Raw genomic sequence first — 24,225 nt, 5'->3', positions numbered from 1 at the left:
CCAGTGTGGATGATTAACACTTCTCAGAATGATTTACATGTGCACATTTATTCTTTTAGTTTGTTTTTACTGAGACAAGGGTGGGTTTTGTTTTGTTTTATTTGTTTTGGATTGGGCTGTTTTTATTTTTTAGTTTGGCTCTGCAAAAGGAGGGGTTTCTCTTACCAGCGCAGCCCAGAGAAATAAAAATATGAAGACAGATTGTTTCCATATCCAAATCCCGCACCTGTTCTAAGAAGGGTAATTGCTAACAAGCTGCTCTCTTTTTAAAATGCCCGTTATCCACAGAGCTGACGGGGAGTCATGCATTCCTATGAAAGTGGCATTTTACAATGACTCTGAAAAGAAGTGCCAACATTTTGATGAATAAAGATATTGACCAGGGAAAGTAATTGTATGACCATAATCATTCAGACAAGAACTGGAGCGATAGGATCTTATAATGCGGCTAGTTGTAAAGGGGGCATGAGGAATGAAAATGATAGGTACTTATGCAAATGGATTATAACTATCCTGTGCCACTTTGTGGATCTGTCTTATAGTCTCTCTTGCTATCTAGGCCATGGGATTACTCAAAAACAGCTGGAAAGGATTGGATGCAATCATTTCATCACAAATTCTAAATGCTTGCTGTCGTAATTTTGCTGCAAATAGTACGCTGCAAAATCAAGGCAGGTAGTATTTAATATCAGTTGCAGGACCAGCTGTATAAACAATTCTGGAAAGACTGCAGTCTTTATTATAATAAAGTATCCTCCGTCTGTCTGTTAGAACACCTGAGATGCAACATGAAACTGTCTTTTTACGCTTATCACCTTTTCTTCATGTTTGGGGAATGCAAATGGTGGAGTTTAATGAAGTAGATGCTGGAGGAGTCATTAAGTGATATTGTCTTGATAACATCTAAGCTACAGGGTGAGACTCATTCTCATTCCTACTGCAAAGCAAATTACATTTGCTTTTCCTACTCTAAATGCACTTTGCCCCTGAAATTCTTGCCAAAATAAGGGAAGGCTGTGATTCTTCTTAGACATTCTTCTTAGATTCTTCCCGGTGACAGTGCGGGAAGAGTTTAAAAAAAAAAAAAAAAGACAAAAGAAAGAAAACGATTCACTTAAGGCTTCAGAAGATGCTATGCTGGCAGAAACTGCGACAGCCTGTGGCTTCTCTAAGATCCTTCATCTGCTGTTAGTGCCTCAACACAAAATCAGGCAACTACCAGACACTGCTGCAGCTTGGTGCTGATGGGTTTTCTGTTTCAAATACCCACAGTCTACTGGTAAACACCAGCGTGCATGTGCACGATTGTACCACTGAGTATGTCAGCCTGGTAAAGTTCACTCCAAACTTAAGAAATAATGGCAGAATCTCTGCTTCCCTTTGAGCTGTACCCAGCTGTACGCAGCAGAAATAGTTAAAACTGGTGGAATTCTTTTTCTTAATTTTTATAGATAAATGCATATTTTCTGTATTTGGCTCATGGCACCATTTATCAGCTAGGTCGATTGTGGCATGGGCAGGTAGTTCTATGAGAAAAAGCAGTGTAGTTAAACGCCAGCTCTCAGGGTTAGCTTGTCTCTAAAAGTTTGGGTTTTATTTCTTCTCCTAAAGGGGATGCTGCATTTTAACTAACCTGCCTCTTCTGGAGAAGCCTGTCAGAGGCACTCTTTAGTCCCCAGGCTTTAGCCAGTGTGCCCCCTTGCACCAGGCAGTCTCCTACTGCTTCTGTCATTACTTCCACGGTAGAAATTGTATAGAGGTTTACATAAATAGTTTTCCAAGAAATCAGGAAAATGCTATTATGATAATTCAAAAACCTGACTTATTAATGCAGCATGTTACGGCAATATTTTCTGACCTTTTGTTGTCTCCTTAGTTGTACATGCTTGCTAGAAAAATTGTCTTGAAGGCTTTTTATCCTCATTGATTAACAATAAAACTGTGCAACTCGATAAGCTTTAGGAAGCTGTGATTATTTTTTTTTTTCTGGTTATGTTGCTTACAAGAAAGATTGTAAGTTTATTCAGCTAAAAATATGGAAATATTAGAGGTTTTTTGCCCTTTTTTTTTAAAGGTACTACATCTATTAATTTCAGGTGATTCTTTTTTCAAAATAGATATCCCCAATACTACTTAAAAGGAAACAGCACTGTTAAATTATAAGCACTTGCATTTCTGTGTCAAGGGATAAAAAATACTTCTATATGAAATAAATTTAATGGAAATTAGTTTCATGTTGTTATTTCTATTGTAATAGGAACTTGGGTTATATCTTCTTGCTACATTCAAGTGTAACACAGCCCTTATGGAGGTAATTTTGTAGTTTTTTTATTTTCTAGATGAAATATCCACGTCAGACTGTATTTTGTTCAAAAATAGAGAAGAACTCTTCAGAACTCCTGGATGCGGTTATGTGCCATAGATTGTGAAATTCAAAGCCATGTCCTGCTAGTGCTTAAAAGATTTTCATGCTTGTAGTGAATCAGTTCATCATCAGTCAGTAAATTGTGTTTGGAGAGGGAGTATATATTTAGAAATCAGCCTAGAAAAGGCTAGAGAAAAATGCTCCAGCATATTTGATTTATATTTGCTTTTTGTATTTGCTGGATATAGTTCTTCAGCATTTCCCTCTGAAATATCTTTCTTTTGCAGTGGCAAGTGGGATTTAGCATGCAGGGATGCTGAAGGGTTGAAATGATTCATGCTCTCCTTTGACAGCCTCAACCCGTCATCCCTTTCATGTCCAGTCTCTGCAGATTTTTCGTTTAGCCTTTCTTTTGGTTACTATTGCAAAATTCTGGTGTGATTGCTTAATTACACTATTTGCAACCTCTGTAATGCCATATAAAACCTGTTTTTGTAAAATCAGTCTGACAGCAAGCTACACCTTTTCTTTTAGGGGTCTTTTCAACAGAGATTAAATCGAGATAATCACAGAGCAGAAAGTTCAGGCTCTTTGGCTAGAACCTCCCTTTGGTTGCATAGGTTGAGTTCACTGATGGTAGTGATTAAAAGCTTATGGTAAAATGTGGTCTTTAGCATTTGGCAGGAATAGGCCAAAAGCATTAGGTTCTGTAACATTGGTGTACAGTTTTCTGTGTATGGAATATAATGGATTTTTCTCTCTGTAGCTGTGTTTTAGTAAGGTATTACTCAATCACAAATTACATTCAGAAATATGTATATTATTTAAGAATTGTTTTTGGCAACAATGGAATTAAATGGTTTGTGAAAAAGCTACTTTAAATAATGAGAAAACTTGCAGTTGTATTATGCTTTGAGCAGCCATTTTCTGATTCATTAGAGTTAGATTGTAAAATCTATAATAATATTAGAGATAGTATTATATATAAAACACCATATTCAAAAGTTGATATTTTTTCAAACCACATTAATAGAACAGCCTATTTAGAAGATTAGATCCTTAAATCTCCATCTGCGTGTTCATTGTTGTTATGTGCCAGTTAGCAGTTAGTTATGGGGAAACTGTATGATAACAAAAGCTCATTGTATGGCTCTTCACGATGTGTCCTCTTGAATGCCTCTATCTTCTTGTCATACTCAAAAATGACAGCTTCTGTCTTGCTGATGATACATGGTCTAAAAATCTATTTAACTGCCTTTTGCTTATGACCATTTTGAAAAGCAGTGCAAGGCTATAAATATATTATTGTTGAAGAACAGCAGCTTACTCTATTTTAAAACTTTGTAGGGTATAGTCCAAGAGTTGCACTGGTTAACATCAAGGAAGTTGACTGGATGTCCTTGATACTGGTTGTACTATGAATTCACCTTATTATAGTAATTTTTCTAATATTTCATCAAATCTTTTTTTGTTAGTGTACATTAACTTCACAAATGTCTTACCAGAATGTTGTCACTCAGTATTGCAACATCATCATGACCTTTTAATAACTTCTAATAATTTGGAACAACTCATAAATTTTATCAAAATATTAAAATCAAGTACTTCATTCTTAATCAGAGATAAGTCCTTCTTTCTATGCCAGTCTCCAAGATTTGCAGCTAGCTGGAAGCCCCCTTCTTTCTCGCTGTGGGTACCAGTAAGCTTTGTATCCTCAGTACTATATTTACCCCTTTGATACTCTCCTTGGAAAAATTTGCAGAAGTATTTAAAATGGAGCTTTATTTTTAGAAACTGAATATTCATGGCTGCAGAGAAGAACCTTCTGAATAATGAGGACTTGGTACATTTTTTTGTAGGCTGCGGTACATTCATGAAGTTGTCCAGCTTCTGTTGTATTAAGTCAGTCCTTTGGAATAGGGTTTCACAGTTCTCTGAGGATAACTACTGTTTTCTCACCACCACTTGCTTATATGAGCTGCTAGTTCTTCTGTTACAGTTGGACTCTGTTAAGTGTCATATGAATAAAGTTTATACTGTTATGTTTAGAATAAGTTTATATTTTCTAGACTGTGCTATTAGTATTAAAATAATTCTTACTTAAGGGAAAAAGTAGTTTGGATCTGAGTTTAGATGCAGGAGATAGAAGTTTTGTATTTCTGTGAAAAGGCTGGGGATCCTTGCGATGTCAGTGTGGCCAAGGCTGTCCAGAAGGGCTTGAACCATGCAATCCTCATCTCCTAGGGATCGCTAAAGGGTCTTGTGAAGCCATCATGCAGGCCTTGAAGACCAACCATCTTTAAGGCTAGTCAGGAAGTTGCTGTGGTAATCAGTATTTAATGAGGTGGGAGTGAATCAGAAGGAGCTGGAGAAAATGAGGGGAGCAGGTAGGTTTGCGAGGGGTTGGGGAACAGGGGCAATGGGATAGGGAAAGGAGGCAGACGCCAGGAGATCCTGCTTACACCATTTTTTTCCCTCTGCCTGTGGAAGACAGGAGTCCTAAACTTTAGTAAAAAAATTATGGGCATCAAGGATGCATTGTTGTTTATGGTAATTGGGCTTCTCCTGCGTGGTGATTCCCCAGGAAAGCTGCACAGAGTTCAGTCTGAGAGGGGCTGCCCGCTAATGCTGTGCTGCAACTGTCCTCAATAATTTCCTTCTATGTGCTATAATTGAACATCATCCATTACCTGCCATTCAGTCAATATCAACACCAAAGGGGAAATTTGTGTAATTATAAGAAAGTACAATTACTCTTACGGCCACCGCGAGTGAAGGATGGAGAGCAGCCCAGGCTGGCTGGTGGCCATTTACCACTAGGCCTGAGCTGGCTTCAGCTGTGGGGAGGGGAAGGCTAACACCTGGGAGGTGAGGGAGCTGGTCCTGTGAAGACCAGCTGTGGCCTAGGGTTTAAACTGAGTAGACAGACTGGCTACTTTTCCCCTTCGGTGGGGCTAAAAATCTCTAAAATGAGCGAGGTCAGCTGGGCCCAGGCCAGGCAGGAGGATGGGGTCCAGCAGGCAGCAGCCATGTTGGGGTGGCAGGGGGCTCCTTGCTGGGAGCTGTGGCAGGCTGTGGGTTCCTGTGGGACTTCCCCTGTGGGATTGCTTAGAGAGCGTGTAGGGGAATTCCCCTTACATTTCCTGCAAAGAAACTGTCTTTTACAGGTGTTAATGAACAGGTGAGGTGTTAAAAAAAGAAAATTATTAAAGACACTGTTAGAGATACTGTTCTGGGTGGTGTATGGTGTTGAGCTGAGAAAGCACAAGAACGTTATCATTTCCTATTGTTAAAACATCTCAATTTCTCACTCATTTATAATTCAGAAACCCCAAAATGAAATAATCTGTATGTGAAAAAATATCAATATGCCTCGGGAAGCTTGTAAAACATAGTAGGAGGTGCTTTCCTGTGCCTTAGTCCTTGCCATAGAACAGGATGGCTGAGGTGGCAGTATTGCTCCCATCCCTCTGCCCTTTGGTCTGGCAGAAAGGGGAGAGATAGAAGAATATCCTTGCTATATACTTGAAAGATTAACAAACCCAGGATTGCAAATCAAATAGGAGACACTCCAAGTAATCTCTCATCTTTTGTGGCAGTCCCTCCCTATGTATTCAGTGAAGAGGTGGCCTTGCAGGGCTTTGCTGAGGCACATTATGGCAGCAGGTCCTGGGAGGGGGAGAGAGGCTTTTATGTGGTGGTGTCTTCAAGGGCAAGTGTGGGCTAAAGCCCACATTTTTTTACCCCACCCGGTATTTAGTTGGAGCTTAGTGAAAGCTTGTGCAGACCATGAAGCACTTGTGGAATGTAACTCCACTTTGTAAGCAGGCTGAAGTGGGATCTTCTGAGAAGTCCCTCCCAGGTTTCTTTTAACAGAGAGTCTTGCCACAGCAATTTAATTCTGAGGTAGTAAAGGCATGGGTAGTTCTGGCAGGGAAACATTTATGCTTGCCAGCTATAGATAGAAAAAATGATGCTTTCGGTGAAAGAAATTTAGGATTGTATGAAACAATTGTCGTACTGTTTTTGCCATTCTGTTGTTAGATGTTTACGTGTTGCTTGGGTCAAACTACCATGAACGCAGGCAATGCATTGCTACTATTGACAAACTCAGTGGCGTCTGGCTGGAGTTAATAGGAGTTAAACATGTAACCACAGAGAATGCAGGTTTAAGTGTACTAGTAGTTACAGAAGCATTCGTTTAACATTTGTTATAAGCTACTGTTTGTTTTTTATGAGTAATAGGGGAGCAGTTTACAGTTGAACTACTGTGTAAAAAAGAAGAGCTGTGTGGCTTTGGATGGAATACTGGGAGCCTCAGGCAGTTTTGTAAATGTTTTCTATTACAAATAAGTTTAATAGTGTACATTAAAAAAGATGTGTATTTAAACCTTTATCGTCCAAACCACGTTAGGTGGAATTACAGTAAATTGCTACATTTCATTTCTGTAATTATCTTATAAACTGCTAGTTGATATTGTCCTGAAGTTTATGCTCAGCACATTTTAACACCAGTCGTATTTTGGACAGCTTGTATAAGCTCATTTGATTGTCTCTTAGGGGTATAAAATTACATATATATTTTTTTTAAAAAAAGAGATCTATTAAAAAAGCATAAGAATTAACACACCTTTGGATGACTGTGTGTACTATTGAGAGGGGAGGGATCACGATCACCTTCCATACTGTGATTATGAGTATGCACAGAACAATTTTCCTATCACTAATAGTTCTAGAAATATATGATTATGAAACATGGTCTTTTCCTTTTATTTTATTTTTTTCCATTCCTGTAGGAACTTGGAAGTAACAGCCCTCCGCAGAGGAACTGGAAGGGAATTGCTATTGCGCTGCTGGTGATTCTAGTTGTTTGTTCACTCATCACTATGTCTGTCATTCTTTTAACCCCAGGTAACCTACTTCTTTATTTTATCTTACTGAAGGTGTATGATTCATAACGCATTTATTAAAATTACATATAAATGTTAAAGTAAGCATTTTTAACTTCTGGCTGCTATAAATTTGGTGCCTGTAGGGACTCAAGAGTTACCGGAGGCCTTGTGGAGCAGAAGCATTTGGCTTTGGCAGTAGGTCCTTAGGATTGTGTCAGCCTTGAGATGGCTACAAGCAATCCTCATTAGCCTCAGCAGGTGTGAGCTGACTTTAAGATTTTGTTACTTGTGTCTTGGTGTAATTTTAGATTCACAGATGAGCTAAGAGAAAGCTGTATGTCAAGGAAAACTAATACTGAGAATGAAACTTCTCACTGAACCAGAAACATGCATCTTTCATATGTACATGCATAAGCTTCTTCCCTTTTATTTCTCTCAAAAACAAAGAGAGGGGAAATTACTTAATGGTTCATTTGCAAGAAAAAGGGGGGGGGAAGGGCAAGTAGAAGACAAGAAAAGCAATTGAACATATAAAATAATTATGCTTAATTTTTTTTTTCCTAATTTGATCTGAGTTATTTTTCTAAAGATTTTCTTTTTACTGCTGGGGTAGCAACCATTTAATCATGTCTAGGAACCTAAGAGAAGGGAACACTGTACAACTTTTAAAGAAAAAATATATTTGAATTATTTTTGTCAGTTTTGAAGTTATAATGTAAAGTACCTGATTTGGTTGGCATGCCTACATAGTAAATATTGGTCTGCAGATATTCTGCCCTGTAAGTGGCCAGTTTGTGTAAACCAAAACATTAGTGAAGTGCTTTTTAGTTAAATAATAGTTCCAGACAATTTGGCCACTGGATGAAATTATCAAGGGAAGCTGGGTGGGTCTGTGCATGAGCAAGAACAGTAGTAGACTGCTGCTGCTTGAAAGGAAGATGGTGAGCCTGAATGGAAAGGGATCAAAAAGCTTTGCTTGTCAGAGGGAACAAGACAGCTGGAGAGCAAGTATGTAGGAATACTACAGACTATTCTGCTTCCTCTGTTTTGTATAAATATCTACTGCATACACATGGTGCTGTCCAAGGAATGATAAAGAAATGACTGTTTGCTTATTTCCACTTAGAGCATTTTGAGAAAAATAAAAGCAAAGTTGTGCTGCTGTAGTCTCAGTGTATAGGAGTTTCTTCAGGGACTAATAAAAACAGACGTTGAGGGCAAATGGTGGTGTATCCTGGTACAGTTTAAGACAGAAGACTGTTTTTCTTTTCAAGGAGAGGTAACTCTCTTTTTAAGGCTTGTAAAATCTCAAAAGTGTTATGCTGGAACTCACAATAATAAACATCAGTTCTGGTTCTCATATCTATATAGAATTATTAATGGTGTAAAAATGTAAATGGAAGTCTTTGAAGGCACTCGTGGAAAAAAGAATAGGCAACCTAGGGAAATGTTAATTTTTTTTTTTTAATATGTTAAAAAAGCTGAGTGAATTACAACATCTCTGAGGCTGTTTCAAAATCCAGAGAGCTTGCCTGAAAACTTGATGTAAGCTGGGACCTACATTTCAGTTCAAGTCATGCAAGTGAAAACTAGTTCTGTCAGCTCAGATGCTCTAAGATACCCCACAGAGACTGCAGAGCTTGATATAAATAAAAACCTTTTTCCCAAAATGATCTGGGTGTGTAAAACTGGTGTTTCTTGCGGGTTGGAAATGCTTACCAAATAAAGCTTTGGAGGTCCATTGTAGGACAGCTACTTCCCCTATTTTGATCCTAATCAGTGTTGTTCCCCCTTCACTTTCATGATTAGTTAATATGTTTTTGGAAGAAAATATTCTGATGCTCTGCTGCTTTGCTGGCAGGTACTAAGCACTGTAGCTGAAGTTATCTATCTGGTCTTGAAGATATGTAAGATCACTTTGGGATGTCTAGCATTTGAGGGGAGGAAAAACTTGGAGACTCTCTCACCGGTCTGGCTATTGCGAGGTGCTCACTTCTAAGGTGCTACAAATCTGTTATAAATTCTTGGGTTTGCAAATTCTTTTCACAAAATATAATAGAGCTGAATTAAGATGTTCTGTGCAGTAGTGAGAATTTTTTCCTACATTACCTTGCAAGAGTTCAGAGTGCCCTGCTTTTCATTTCTAACACTACTTTGAGCATCAGAGACTTCTCTCCTTATTTAGTTCTGCCTGTACTGAAGGGTGCTTTTTAGTTTTCATATAAATTCCCCTAAACACTGTACCTCATGCTGCTTCTTTTTATGGCGAGGATAATAATTTCAGCTAGTGGTTTGCTCAGAAGCCTGATTGTTTTGTTGAAAGTTTTGTGGAGGCAAAAGTGTATTTACTGATAAAGACAAATCCAACAGAAATTCTGTTTTGCCTACAATTATTTATACATTGCTTCGTCCTCAATATAAGAAAGTCTTAGGTCTATGTACACTTTAACAGTTGTCATTTGACTTCCCTCAAACTTTGAACAACAGTTTTCATGCCTTTAATAGTAGAGGGATCAATGCTTCTGTATGAGATAACACGTTTTTAAAAGAAAATCTTCTATGTAAGTTACATGCAAAAGGCTTCAAAGAGGCTTTAGCTTCTGCTTAAAGATACAAGTGGTATTAAAACTAAATGAAAATTCTTGATATATTTTTATTGTTTTTTATTACATTAAATATAACTTGAATATACAATGCTAAGCAGGAACTGTGTTGAAATAAGAGATGTATTTTGACCTATTAATATCTTCTGTTAAAATATGAAATATCTGTGTTGCAATTATGATTGTTGTTTTTGTAAATTGTACCAACAATATTAGTCATATTTTGCTCCCTTTTATATTGCTTTTCATCTATGCAAATACTCAGAAACTATAAATGTATTAGTGTTCTCAACAAAGAGATGGAAAAATGGAAGACCAGACCATTTAGTAATCTAAGACATTAAGAGTTAGAGTCTGAATGGACTCCTAGTCCAGTAACCTCTTGCTGGAGCTCACCAGCTCTCTGCGAACCTCTGTGGACTAAGGAGTACATAGGGGAAACCCCCCTATTGTGCCCACTGAGTAAAAATTGCTCCACTGCTCTGTAGCCAGGAGTAGAAGGCTTGCAGGCAAGTATCCGTGCTAGTTTTCTTCGCAGTTAGAGAAGTGCAATGATAAAGAAAGTGCATGAAGATACCAAAGAATGAGGTTACTCCTGTTAAAAGACTGGATTGTGGAAAAACTTCGGAGTTTCAGAGTAGGAGCCTGTCTGTCCTTTGGAACAATTTAATTATGAACCTAGTGATTTTTTGCATAATATTTGGAGATGATTACTGGAGAAGTATTTAAGAGAGAACAAAAGATGAAAATACCCTGGGAATAATCTTAAATATATAGCTTTCTTTATATTGGCAATTAATGGCCACTGCAGAGAAAGAAATAGCTGTTTATGAGATGACATAATTTGGTTTGTATGTCAGTATAAACATAACACAGGTGTCTTTCTTGTTCTGCTTCTTTTCTATTTCATGTTTTTGAAGTTTCATCACATACCTGCACATACTGAAATATTCATAGGTAGATTTTCTGGGGTCAGTGCCTCACTCCTGCCTTTAAATCAGCATGGGTTTGTGCTTTGCGTCATGATAGTATGTTCCACATTGTAGGAATTATCTGAAGACCTATCTGATCAACCACTCTTGATCTATATTTCAAAACTAAGGAATGCTCAATTAGAAGTACAAGCAGCTGAAAGCTTTTATATGAAAAATCACCTAAGAACAGCCTAAGAGTTGTACAGATGTTGCCACCTTTGTACAGGTGTTTTGCCACAACACTTAAGGCTGTTTTTCATTTTGGGAATGACAGTGGTTCTACCTTCATGTTAACTTACAGTTTCTGAAGATGTGGCAAACTCAACTGCTTTATGTGGGACTCCATTACTGAGATATTGATGTTAGCATTAAACCCATGCATACTGATATATGGTAATTACTGTTGAGCAAAGTGGCATGTAACTCTAATCATAGACTCAAAGCAAACTCAGAGTTTACTTTGCTATCTCTTGATGCAAAAAAAAAAAAAAAAAAAAAAGAGCTTTGCAGAAAAAAATTCCTTTAGGGAACATTTACGTCAGCCAAACTGACAGAAAATGCTTTTTTTGAAATTGTTTTGAATAAAATCAAGCTCTCGGAAGAGGATCCATTTGGATGATGTCCAATAGATAAATATTCTGTTTAGAATATTAGGGTTGGGACTGACCCCTCCACACCATCTCTCATACTACTCTTTTACTTTTAAATAAATGGAAAGCAAACTAAAAGTTATTTTTGCTGAAGTGGAGATTCATTACTAGAAGATTCAGGTTTCTGTTCAATGCTGTATACGCTCCCTGTAACTACTGTAAATGGGCAAACAAGTTCTGATATCTGACTACTTTCTGGCAAGTTGTTTTTCCTTTTTCATGCAAACATAATATAAACTATACTAATTCCCAGTTATTGATATACCTGTTAGCTTGCATACAGTTTACTAGTGGTTTTTTACCACTTTTCAGGCAGCATTTAACATCGAGCATTCATCGTAGTTTCTAGTGTTAAAATATTTTTTTCTACAGAAAAGTCAGTAAGGAGTATGAGTTAATAATATACTACACTACATCATTATGAGTTGTATTTGCTAAGTTAGAAGGTAAATTTTATGAGGTGTTTAGACTACTTTTAACCTGCAAAAATAATATTCTATAAACTCATGAAAAGCAATGAGGCTATTTATTTCTACTTTTGCAGTCTTCTAGTTTAGCAAGCACAAACAGGTTTGTCATTTTCAATAAATACATACCAGTTGTTGAACTGTTGTTAGTTTGATGTGTAGTTTAAAAGTAGCCATTTAGTTTTTAACATTTGATTTTGTTTGTATCTTTTGTAACCTGTGTTCATTTTCTATACATAATATATATAATTTCAGACTGAAATATAGAAATCCGTGGGAAATAGTGTGAGGACATTGGAAATACGATTCCTTCAAGGAATAATTCAATAAAATTTAAAATGGAAATGAAAAAGAGATAGTAGGCTATTTGGTAATGTGGTAATAAACATGAAGTGGAAAAAGGCAGTCTTGAAAATAAAACAAGTACTTCCTGAAGTACATACTAATTTGTGCTTGTCCTCAAGAAAGATTAACCCAGTATAGTGTTTTGAGAGTTCACATGATGTGTTATTCATCTTGCTATATATAAACTAGGCATTTTAGAAACTTAAATTACTATTTTAGAGTCTTTTGATGTCAAATCAACAATTTTCTTATAAATTATACAATATGAAATATTGACAGAGTGGTAAGCTAGTGTCAAGGATTACAAACAAGGCTCTATTTTGGTAATGACTTAGCATTGGAAAAAAAATTACTTTTTGAATATCTAGTAAAGTTGCTTAAAGATGCTTCAAGCAAGATTTTCAGTTTAGAAATGCTAACAGCAATTTAAAAAGTTACTTTAAAATCCAATTTATATTGAGATTACTTGGCAGGCATGTGAATTAAAAGACAGAGAACAGAGCCGGTGTACCTTTCTTCTCCAATAGCCTTTCTGTACACAGTTGATATATTGTTTTAGTGATTTTTATTAAAGGAGTTAATAAACCAACCCCCCCCACTCCTCCTCTGAAAACTAAACTGCCTTGGGTAAGACAATTTTTGGCAACATAACAGCTTGTGTGAGCTGGATTGATACTTGGCAAACTGGCAGGATATAAGGGGTCACAATAAATAGAAACAGACTCAAGAAAGGTTAGAAGGGGAATCCTTTTGGGATCACAAACAGCATCAGGACCAGGGTATGTTGAATCAAAACAGGTGATGAAAAAAAGCTTGTTTGAGGGTTGGTAGTCAGCAAGGTTATGGAGGAAGGGGTAAATGGGCATATGAAGAGCCCAGTATTTGATGCTGTTAAGTTAGAAGTAGTGTTTTGAAGACAGGCAGCGTATTTGTGGAGCTGAGTAGAGCATATATAACAACATGTGCTTACTTTGAAGATAAAAACTCAGTGTGTGGCAGGAGCAAGAGCTAACAATGTCCCATGATGTGTAAACAGAGGGATTAGGTATAAATCAAGAGAGATAATGTTACTCTGCTGTAAAGCTCTAGTAAGGCTGCAAGTGGAATATTGTGTCCCATGCTGGACTTGGAGACTAAAAAAAACCCCAAACAGGCTGTTTTTATCCCTGGAAGGTAGGAAGAGGGCAAAAAGCTTATTTAAGGATTAGAACGTTTGTCTTATGAGAGCGGATTTGAACAACTCTGCATGCTTAGCCTTATAAGACATCAAGTGCAAGAAGAGTTGATTACAGCAAGGGCTTACCGGGGCCCTGCTGAGACCTGGGAAGGAGGCACGTGCAAAATGCAGCAGTGCCGTGCAGTGAGCAGCTGTGATGGCCTTGAATCTATTGTAAATTTATGATGTGCGTTAAAAAGGAGTTTCTTTTCAATACAGCAAGGATGTACCTTATTAATACTAACTGAAGTGACTGCAGCAGGCAGTGCTGACATTTAAAGTAAAAAAAAAAAAATCATATTGTTGTTGATTCCAGTAAGCTTTCAGCTGGGCCTCTAATTGAGAAATTTGGCTGAATAAAGACCAATAACGAAACTGATTGACTTTATTCACTGTGAAGGGGTTGCATTTTCATCTGAAATGTATTACAGGATATGACCTTTACAAAGCACTTTTCTTTGTTAAAAATGTGCTGGTAACATACTGGGTTGACATCAAGATAACAAGATTGCTCCTTGACTGCTGTGATTCTAAATACTATTTTTCTGTGGGTCTGTCTTCAGGGGTGCTGTTTAATACCAGCAATCTGTAAGGACAAAATCTGACTAACAAAAAGATCCTCTCATAGAGAAGGTGGATGCCTGACACACTGGAAGGAAAAGCTCCAATTGTATTGGTTTGTAATCAGACTTTTCTTACGGCGTAAGGCTGTGGGAAGGAGCTTTGCCACTATGGTCCCAGTATAATAAATAGTCAAACACTATATCCTTCAGTTGGCCTGTCCATAAGGTACCAGTGCCTTGTTTTCTGAAGCTTTACTGAAGAAAAATGAAACATTTTCTTGTAGTGAAAAAAAGTAAGAGCAAGGTACTGTTATTGATTTTGACAGGACCCTTGAACTATGTATTCTGGTTCTGTAATTCTAATGTTTTGCAAGCTATAATGAATATGTTGTTTTTAATAACTATCTAAAATGATCTTGTGTTTATTTTAGATGAACTCGCAAATTCATCAGAAACCAGATTGTCCTTGGAAGATCTCTTCAGAAAAGAGTTCATAGTTCATAATCCAGAAGCTAAATGGATTAATGGTAAGTGTATAATCTCTCATGTAATTTGGAACTAGGTAATAATTTTGAATATTGAATGATATCACTATCCAGGCACTGAGAAAGAATCAGTTAAAATTTCAAACTCTCTTGAAATTGGCTAGTGTCCCAGTTTTCCTTGTAGTTCTGAATCATGTCTGTTTCATGAATTTTTGAAGTGGCTTTCTAATTTTAAAGCTCCATCTAGTAGAAACTCACTAAAATCTTCTGTTTATGCTACTGACTCAGTTGGAAGCAGTGAGGAATTGTTTTTAAGAACTGGATCTTGTTTATGGATTCACAAAATGATCAATTCAGAAAATTATATTGTTCTATTAATATCTGAACTTTGGGATTTGAGAACTGGTTCTAACTCTCATCTGGAATGGATTCTTAAATATTTCAATATACTTGTACAGCTTAGTCACTTTCTGATGTCTACAAATTGTATTTAATAGTCTACTTTATTAAATGATTTAGAAATGGTATGCAGATTCCCAAAGAATTATGCAGTTTTAATGTAAAAAAGAAAACATTCAAATTTTTTCAACTCATTGAACTCCTTTTCTCTTGATCACATGGGTTGTTCACACTCTGTTTGCAAGCAATGTACAAGTAATACAACAGTGACCATCTATTTTGTGCCATTATAGTTGGATCTTTGTATTATTCCAGGTGTTATAATCAAAGGAATAAAAATAGGCTTTGTGTAAAATAGAGTATTGTTAAGGAGTGCTCTATGGAAGGTAGGACTTCAGAAGTCTGGTGACTGCGTATGTAAATTCAGAATAACTTTGCACGGGGAATAATGATTTAATTACATTAATCAACTTTGGCATTCAGTAATAACTAGAACTGGTTTTCATTTGTAGGAAACTATATGATTGAATTGAATTGTTGCTTTATGATATACTCTAAAGAATAAAATGGACGTAACAAGGGTAAGTGTGTGTCAAAAAAAAAAGGATTAAAAGGGAGAAAAGTAAGGTCAGTCTTTTTTTCCAGGACCAGCTCTGGTGTTGAGTTACTTGTTATCCAGTAGTTTAGGGGTAAGAGAGGGGAGGCTCAATTTAGTTTCCTGCCACTCCCCTTCCCCCAGCTACTCCAATGACCATACAGTTGCTGAGATGTTCTTAGTTTCTTCTTTGGACTGGTTTCTGACTGCAGTCAGTGCCAAAAACTCTGGTACTGGGTAAGGCCAGAACAGTGCTGTTGCCAAGAGGAACAGTTTCTTGTGTTTGGGAGAAACCTTTTTTCCAGTTAAGACTGTTTGGCTAATTAAAACCTAAAGCAGTTTTTGATGAATTTGTTGTTACCTGTTAAATTCACAAAGCAACTGCCTTCGACCCCACCCTACTTGAAAAATATTGCTCCTAATTGTTAGTGGATTTGTCAACTCTTATAGATTGAGTTATGGTAAATATTGTTGATACTATAAAACATGTAGTTTATTGTAATTTTTAACTCTGTTTTACAACCTGTGATAAGTTAAAAGCTTCTTTCAAGAGTTTTCCAGGTGTGGTAAAAAGAAATGTGGAATTTGGTGCTAAACAATTGGGTGGATACAGGTTTCTTTTGTGGTCTTCAAAGTCCATCTTAAGAAACTCATACAATGGAAAACCGGAAGTTGTAAACAATCTAGTCTAAAACCTATGAGATGGTATAGTTATGAACTTTTCCATCCATGGAAAATAATACTACAAATACATTTTAATAAAGAAAGGCCCTGTGTTTTAATATCAGTATAGTTGTACTGATATCCAGTCTTTCTGCAGTGATGTTTTTCTCAGCCAATACAGGAACTCCTAAGCTTGCAGTTAGGTGTTTTCCTGTGTGTATTTGCCAAAGAAGCAATGAAGTCCAGTAGTACCAAAAAAGGGAAAGAATGGACTTTTTCTTATTAGCGTATGTGTGTGTATGGGAATTGAGGAAATAGTGGGGATAATTAAGGAGTTTACTAATTGTTTAGTATTTCTGGTAAACACAGAAAAAATATGTATAGGGGTTTTTTGTTTGTTTGTTTTTTAAATCCATTTTCTTTGAAAATTCCCAGTATGGTCAATGAAATCAGTATCTTATATAATAAACAAAATGTGTAGGAGTCTTGCAAAGCAGCATTTCTGCTTCCTGCTTCTGTTTTATTTTTAAGACTTAGGATAAGATTATGTTTTCCATTTTGGCATGGTAACATTGCAGTGGTGGCATTATATGCATGGAGAATGAAATATAGAACTTAATATTCAGCATTCATTACTCTGGAGTTGGAGGTGAGCATTTGGCACTTTCTTTGGATATTGGCAGGGTAAGTGCTTCTGGACTCTGCACAGGAAGATTTTAGCAGAAAATAAGTAGCTACATACTACTAGTTTTGCTCCTCTTGGGATAGAATAATTTGTATCCATCTGAAAGTTTTATCATCTTGACCTCCTGGGAAGGGATGGGAATAGAGATTGAAAAAGTGATTCCTGCTCTAAGCAGTTTCTGCAGGGTCTAGAGCATGTTTTGTAGAAAAAATGTCTGATTTAAGGATTTCAACTGCTAGATGAATCACTGTGTTCTTAGGTAAGGTCTAGTATTTAACTGCTGCCACTTAATGAAACTTACCATACTGATGTTTGAATTTCCCCTTATTTCTCCCTTGATTGCAAGTTCTTCCATTACAAAAATCATCCCTATGTGGTTATTTCTAGTCTACTCTTTAAAAAGAAAAGCTCCTACGTACAGAAGTTTTTACAGTCCATTTCCTTTTCTGCTTGAAACTGAGTCCACAATTTTATGTGCTTGCCACCAAAGTTAATAATTATGCAAACGTTTAAAGCTGCAGAGGAAATGTTCTTTATCTGAGATAATCAGCTCTTGCCAAAGAAAATAAAAGAAAAATTTTGAGCTAGTTTTAAAAGTAACAAAATATATTCACGTTTAATGTAATTTGAAGACGTACCTCTGCAGGTGTCTTTCAGATTTCCCCCTCCTTTTCTTTTTTTCTTCTTTTTTTTGTTTTAGTTCAAAGGCAAATTTTTTTAAACCTGACTTGGATTTTTGTCTTTTTTTGATAAGAATTTATAAAGGAGAGAAAATATAGATGATGGCTAGTATTCTTCTTGAAAATAATTGTTTACTAAGCTTTTTCAATTATAAACCTGATCACTTCAACTGTATTTAAAAGAACATGGTAGAGAGCATACACAACCATCAATCAGTTCAGTCTGTGTTATCTGAAAGCGTGTTTGGTTTCAGAAAGCCTTCCAGTTGCTTGGCATAGTTTTGAAGATGTTAAATGTGAGTACATCTTCCCTTAGCATTATTGATCTTCAGGTTTTCTAATAGGAAGTGAGAATTTAAAATGCTGCCATGAATAATAAAAGTACTTAAATCTGACAGCACATTGCTGCTGATAAGGGCTTTGCATTAGATAGCAAAATGGCTTGGTTTACTTAAGTCTAAGTACAAAACTGCAATGTAGTTTAAAATATCCAGAGTAATTAAATTTAAGAAAGCACTGCTGTTAAACTTGCCCTATGCTTTCCCTTGCCAAAAACCTTGTTAAGAGACTTAATGTATCTCGCATTGCTTTTCTCTTGGATTCTAACCATATTCCAACAGGGACCACTCTCTGCTTCAGGTTGGGCGTAGCCTCTTGTTTCATGACCACAGTTTGTTTTAGGAACATGTCTCCTGCATGTTAGTACAGTATATTTAATGGCAGGTCATGATATGTGATGTATTAGGGCATAGTTCTAAACTAGCTGTATCAGTGACAACAACTGTATGATATTAGTTGTTCAAAAACCAATGTATGAATCATTGCTTATCTGTCAATATCGGCAGTATGCAGCTGGATCTTTGAACCATACTGAAGCATTTTCTTCAGGATATTTTCTTAATTTCTCTTAAGTTACTTAGAAACATGTATGCTGGCCTGTGAGAAATGCTGAGGGCTGTAAAGATTTGCAGTCTAATCCTTAGATCTTTGGTGGTTGTACTTGCATCTCTTATTATCAGGGACTCTGGCTTTTAATGACCATAAAATTAAGAATCTTTGCCTTTATTCCTTCTGTGAATATGGGAGTTGCTTGCATTTTTGCTGTTTAGATAATCTTTGCCAACCTTTCCTATATCTGATAGAGTGCATTGACTCCTTGCTTGTATTCTGTCAGATGGGTGTATATAGTCAGCCCAGTTATGATATTTTTTCATATATCTGAGTGTCAGAGAAGGACCTGAAGTTTGAATGACGGCCTGCAGCAGGCTGTGACCTGAACTCCCGTCTTGTGATAAAGCTCAGCAAATCACCTGAGTATGTGCGTGTGTGCTTTATGGAGCTGGGAGGGATGTAAGCACCTGCTTAGGATAAAACTTCTGTAAGGTGCTTTGCTGAAATTGTGACGTGATAAAATAAATATTTCTCTCTTTCTGTCTTGCTTGCCTCTGGAGCAGCTGTTTCTGTATTCAGTAACCCTTGCAACACTGTGTCACAGGAAGAGTATAGTGTAAGGTGTATGGCAGGGCAGCATCGCATCTCTGCAGGCAAACACAGTCCTGCTGATACAAAAGCATAGATTCTGGAGTATGAGGGAGAGGACTGGGGAGATGGCAGAGACTCCCTCCTGTAGCACCCCACACTGTATTGAAAACAGACTTATCTCACAAGCAGCAGCCCTCTCTGTCTTTGGGAGGAAGAAAGAAAATAAGGAGGTCATGGGGAGTCGGAAACAATATGGGAAGGAAGACTGACCTTTGGGGGAAGGGAAAAGACCTGGAGGGGATGAGGTGGCAATTTGTGTTTCAAGAAGGGTTTCCTGCCTCATTGAAAAGCTGCATTTTCTCCACATATCAACCTCCTCCTTGCCTTTAGACCTTGTAAACTCCTGTGCCATGTCAGACAGGAGCTGCTGATCAACACTTTGTGCCTCGAGCAGGTGGCTGCCGGGGTGGGCAGCCGTCCCTGGCAAACTGCTGCACTGCTGCCTGCCAGACTGGTGGCTGCTGGAGGCAGGCGGCCACTGCCCTGTCCCATCCCTCCAGAGGAACAGCAGCTCCCTGCTAAAGCAGCGCTCTGCGTGCCTGTGGAGTGGTGGCAGATGCAGGGAGGCAGTTGGTGCTCACATCCTCTGCTGCAGATGATACAGAAAACCCTAAAATAGTTGGGGATAGTTTTGTCCCTTGGTGTCATCCTGGTGAACACAGTCCTTTTCTTTAACTAATCAGGGTGAGTATAAATGCACCATTTTGATGAGAGATTTCTGGAGGAAACATGTATTTGTACCTCCTTCTTTTGTCGTAAAACCCTGTTTTTGGAATGAGGTTTATCAGTTTGCCCAGCATAAAATTTTAGGTTGTGCCGGCAATCTCAGCAGGTATAACCTGTTTGGATTTAATTTCTAAAGCAAATAATTTTTTCATGCACATGTTTTCAAGGCAAAGAGTCTTCAACACTTCACCCCTCCCCCTTTTACAGTTTTAATGTTTTTCTTTGGAGATGATAATAAACTACTCTGTCCCAAGTCAGAAATATTTTCACTCAGCCTTGAGAACAGTATCAAGGCAATAGAAGTCTGGTTTTGTTTTAACTCAAGCTCTTGTATTTATTTGGGTTTTTTTTTGTCTTTATATTGTTTCCAGATTTCCTGTATTAGCTTCAGCAGAGGCATGGCTTTCATTTTCTGAGTAATATTTACAGGTTCTGATGTGGGCATCTTTATTTAGTTTCACACATCACTTTTATCAGCATTGAGGAAAAAAAAACCTGAATGGATGATGCCCACCCTTTTGAACATCAGTGAAACCAAGGGATTGGTTTATGGAGGAAATCCCTGTCCCCACTTCACATTTTATTTTGCAAACATATATTGTGTTTAGTAGAGTCTCTCTTTTCCGTTTTTTTTTTAAATAAAATAATATTAAACCACTTTTGCTTTACAGTTCAACAGTCTTTTCACTGCAATATTTTGTAGACTCTGTATTAAAGTTAGCATGGCAAGATATTACCTGGCTGAAGAAGTATTATTGCTTCTCATAACGTTTGGTTTCCTTAAGGTGCAAATGAGACAGTGGCATCCCGTAGATTTATTTGTTGTTGTCCCTAGCACCACTCTCATGCTGTACACTGCCTTTATCATGAGTGAAATTTGTAGATGGTGGCCTTTGCTTGAGCTGGTGCTTGCTTTGAGTCTCTGTTGGCTCTTGTCTATCCTGAAAAATTAAATAAAAAGTGATTCTGGGGAAACCTGTCACAAAGATGGTTGAAATTGCTTTAAAAATTGTGGATGGTAAAAATGGAAGTGGTTTGGGAAGCACAGCACACAGATTCCACAGTACCACCTGTGCCAACATTATGTAGGAAACTATGGTTTAAAACATTTGGCACTTTTTAAAGGAAGCTTTTCCTGTGCATGAGGCAAATATGTACTTTATTTATCAGAGCTGAGCATGTTGTGGTGTTTGCCAATGGATATGGGTCAAGTACAAGAAATCAGTCCACCACTGAGCAATGAAAGGAGACAGATTCTGCTCCAGAAAGTCGTTGCTGAGTTGGAATCAATAAACAGATAAATATCTCTATTGGAATTGTACATCTATATGTATTGGTATTACTCTTGCAATTTATGATGGATATTAAGAGTGAACTCCTATATTGTTTTTTTTTTTCCTGTTCCTTAAATTAAATGAGAGCCTGAAGTGGCCAGGCTGGAATGCAGCCATTGTGCACAAGTGCATTTTCAGTGTAGCAGGAGCTGTGTTTGTCATTCAGATATTTAAGCTGTGATAGGATGCATTAATGCTCTGTCAGCGACTTGGGCAGAAGTGAAGAGAGGTGTGTACGGTGGTGCACTTCCCAGCTCTGCATATAGCTTTCATGATTTATCTGAATCTGTCTGTGCAGACCCTGAAGCTGGAAGCCAGGCCAGGGAGTTGTTTTGTTGCCTGTGGTTCAGCGTGAAGGGTTTATTGCTGAAAGGCAGCGGAGGGTGCTTGGACTTTGATTCCTCTTGCAGGGAAAAGCAGCAGGTAGAAAGGCAAGTAAAAAAAAAAAATCCTAGACAGTGCTGCAATCTTTGGAAGCTTTTAGCTAAAACTTTTCTTTCATAAAACTCTAGTAGTGGTGTGAATTACACACCCAATTCTTGCCAAGTCTGAAGACTAAGCTTTGGAAAATCCCCAGAAATTTTGAAAAGATACAAAGTGCCTCCAGGCTGGCTGAAGTTTCTCTCAGAAACTGCTAAAAAGGGGAGTAAAAGTTTTGATTGATACTGTTCTACTGATTAATTAAAATAACTTGTTAAACAAAAGAATTTAAACAATGGTTTTTTTGTGAAATGGATTGAATGATTCAACTCTCTCATTAGGGAATTGAATGGAGGAGTTTGGGGCTGTATTTGCGCTGATGCTGAAGACATCCCTACAAGCCAGCTGTAGATGGGTAACTGGTCATTCAGGGTAAGGTTGTGGAGGTAACCACCCCTGGTACCAGGCACAATGTGCCTTGTGTTCCTTGATGCAGGAATTTTGGCTTATCAAACAATGACCAATCTTGGTTTAGGAAGAATGTAGATTTTCTTTGTTTGGGTGGTTTTGGTGTTGGGTTTTTTTTTTTGTTTTGGTTTGGTTTTTTAAGTTTAGGTGCAGTAGTTCTTTGGTTTTCTCTGCATTTCTCTTGTTAGAAAATGAATTTATTAAATATTGCACATGAAGAATGCATTTAAAGCAAAAGATAAATAATGTGAGGTGCATAAAGCTACAAAAGTGTTAATGTGAACAGGAAACAAACTGAAACAAATTATTTTATGCAGTATTGTGAGTACAATTGCAAATAAGAAAGCATGTGCAGCTCTGCATGAATGTAACACGCACTCTTAAAAACCAGGATGGGGAAAATACTAAACTTTTTTTCTGCATGGAAGTGGAGATTTCATTTCATTTCTGTAGGGATTTATCAGGAAAAAAATGGTCTTTTTCATCAATAATCATTATCACAAAGGAAATATTAATTTTCTTCCATGAAGCAGAGATGCTTTTGGGCTTCAGATTCTGAGACTTGTCCTTGTGAGTGGATCTCGCCTGTTTAGATGTTGTGGCTCTGCAGGTGTGGGATGCTCACTGAGCTGGCAGCAGAGCTCTCCCCTGTGGGCAGGAGGCCAGAGGGTTACCGTTCCTCTCATCCTCTGATTCTCCGTCCTGAGGATGAGCAGTTGTATAGCCTGTTGCTCAGGAAGGTGTTTTGTCCTCCTCATTAAAATTCTTTGTTTCACGGATTGTAACACAATAGAGTTTTTCCCTCAGTTATTTTTTTCCTGTAGGATATATGCAGTCTGGTCTTTAAATAATGTTACTTAGTGGTAAATTTTAGCTGATCTTTCCTGCCCGACCACACTATTAGGATATGCTGCATGCAATACTTTCTGCTCTCATATTATTGATATCTCTAAGGTGCCACATGACTTGCTTGCTTAGAAGTAGATCTGGGGTAATTGCCGCTCAGATCAACTATGTTAAACCCCATTGCTACATCGATACTGGTGCCAGTGTTAATGATCGTTAACAAGCATTAAATAGTGCTATGTATTCAGGGCCATTAACTTGTGTCACCATTGTATTCTGTAAATGACTTCTCAGCGCGCCTCTTTAGAAATCTCCCTTCCTTCACCAATATTCTTTGTACACTAATACAGCGTTGTATTAGTCATGACCTCTACACTGTCTAGTAGCTCTCTTCTTCACTTGAGCATTACTGTTATTGATTGCAAAAGTTTTTTCCTGGGTGTTTGTTTTCTGACTGTTTGTTTTTGTCTTGGGTTTTGGTTTGGTTTTTGGTTTTTTTTCACTAGGCACATTACACTTCCTCTGCAGAGTACCTGAAATTTATTTTCCTGAAGAGGCTTTACTTCTTGTAACAACTTACTTCTAGTTGTATTCATTAAGATGTAGACTGATGCCGTGCTTGTCGAAATCTATGGGTATGGGACAAAATCCACAGTTTGAGATATAAATTAGGAAAAATGAAATCAAGTATTCCAACTAGTGGAAGATCAAACTACCTTTTGCCACCTTTATCCTAAAATACAACTAATCATTGCAATCCTTCTTAAAATTTATGTCCTATTGATTTTTTAGTTATTCCACAACACAAAGCATTATGAATTTAACAAAGAGATCAATATACTTAGAAAATACTTACACAGAGTGTATCTGTTGTATAAGGTATTGTGTTTCAAAAGAGTTTAGCAGAATGGTTTATGTTTTTCAAGCAATATTTATAGATAGCAACCTAATGTTGAAGGGTTAAGTACAATAATTCTGTATGTGAACCCCTACGAAAGTGGACCAGACACTTAAATCTTAGTTCTCCCTGTTTGTTGAAGAAAAAGTCTCCTGAGCGTAGTGCATTTATTAGGGTTACTATTCTGGTTACCATAGCGATGTCCATGAAAGGGGGAGACTTTTTCTCAGTAACACAGTTTTGACTAAGAAAGCAGTCCTTAATGTGATGAACAAGTATAAACTGGATGTGCTACATCATTACTCTTAGGATGCTACCCTCTAGGACAAATATTTTTGCTTACATGAGCAAACCTGAACAGGAGATTGAGAGTTTTGGAATGATAATAGATGGTGGGTGCTATGCAACA

At 37.4% G+C, this 24,225-nt stretch overlaps 1 protein-coding gene across 3 annotated transcripts in view; it reads left to right on the top strand.

Moving 5' to 3' along the window:
- The window catches only part of DPP10 (dipeptidyl peptidase like 10), an 882,866-nt gene that overhangs the window by 314,021 nt on the left and 544,620 nt on the right, over positions 1-24,225 (top strand). For all 3 annotated transcript variants that reach the window (XM_049813528.1, XM_049813537.1, XM_049813518.1), the window contains exons 2-3: positions 7,162-7,276; positions 14,507-14,602. In XM_049813528.1, coding sequence (XP_049669485.1) covers positions 7,162-7,276; positions 14,507-14,602 — 211 coding nt within the window. The remainder of the gene's footprint in view (positions 1-7,161; positions 7,277-14,506; positions 14,603-24,225) is intronic.

The sequence above is a fragment of the Accipiter gentilis genome, chromosome 1 (genome assembly GCF_929443795.1).
Source record: "Accipiter gentilis chromosome 1, bAccGen1.1, whole genome shotgun sequence".
In the NCBI taxonomy this organism is placed as follows: Eukaryota; Metazoa; Chordata; class Aves; order Accipitriformes; family Accipitridae; genus Astur; species Astur gentilis.
The sequence above is the reverse complement of the archived record's forward strand: the minus strand, read 5'-3'. Positions and strand labels throughout refer to the sequence as shown.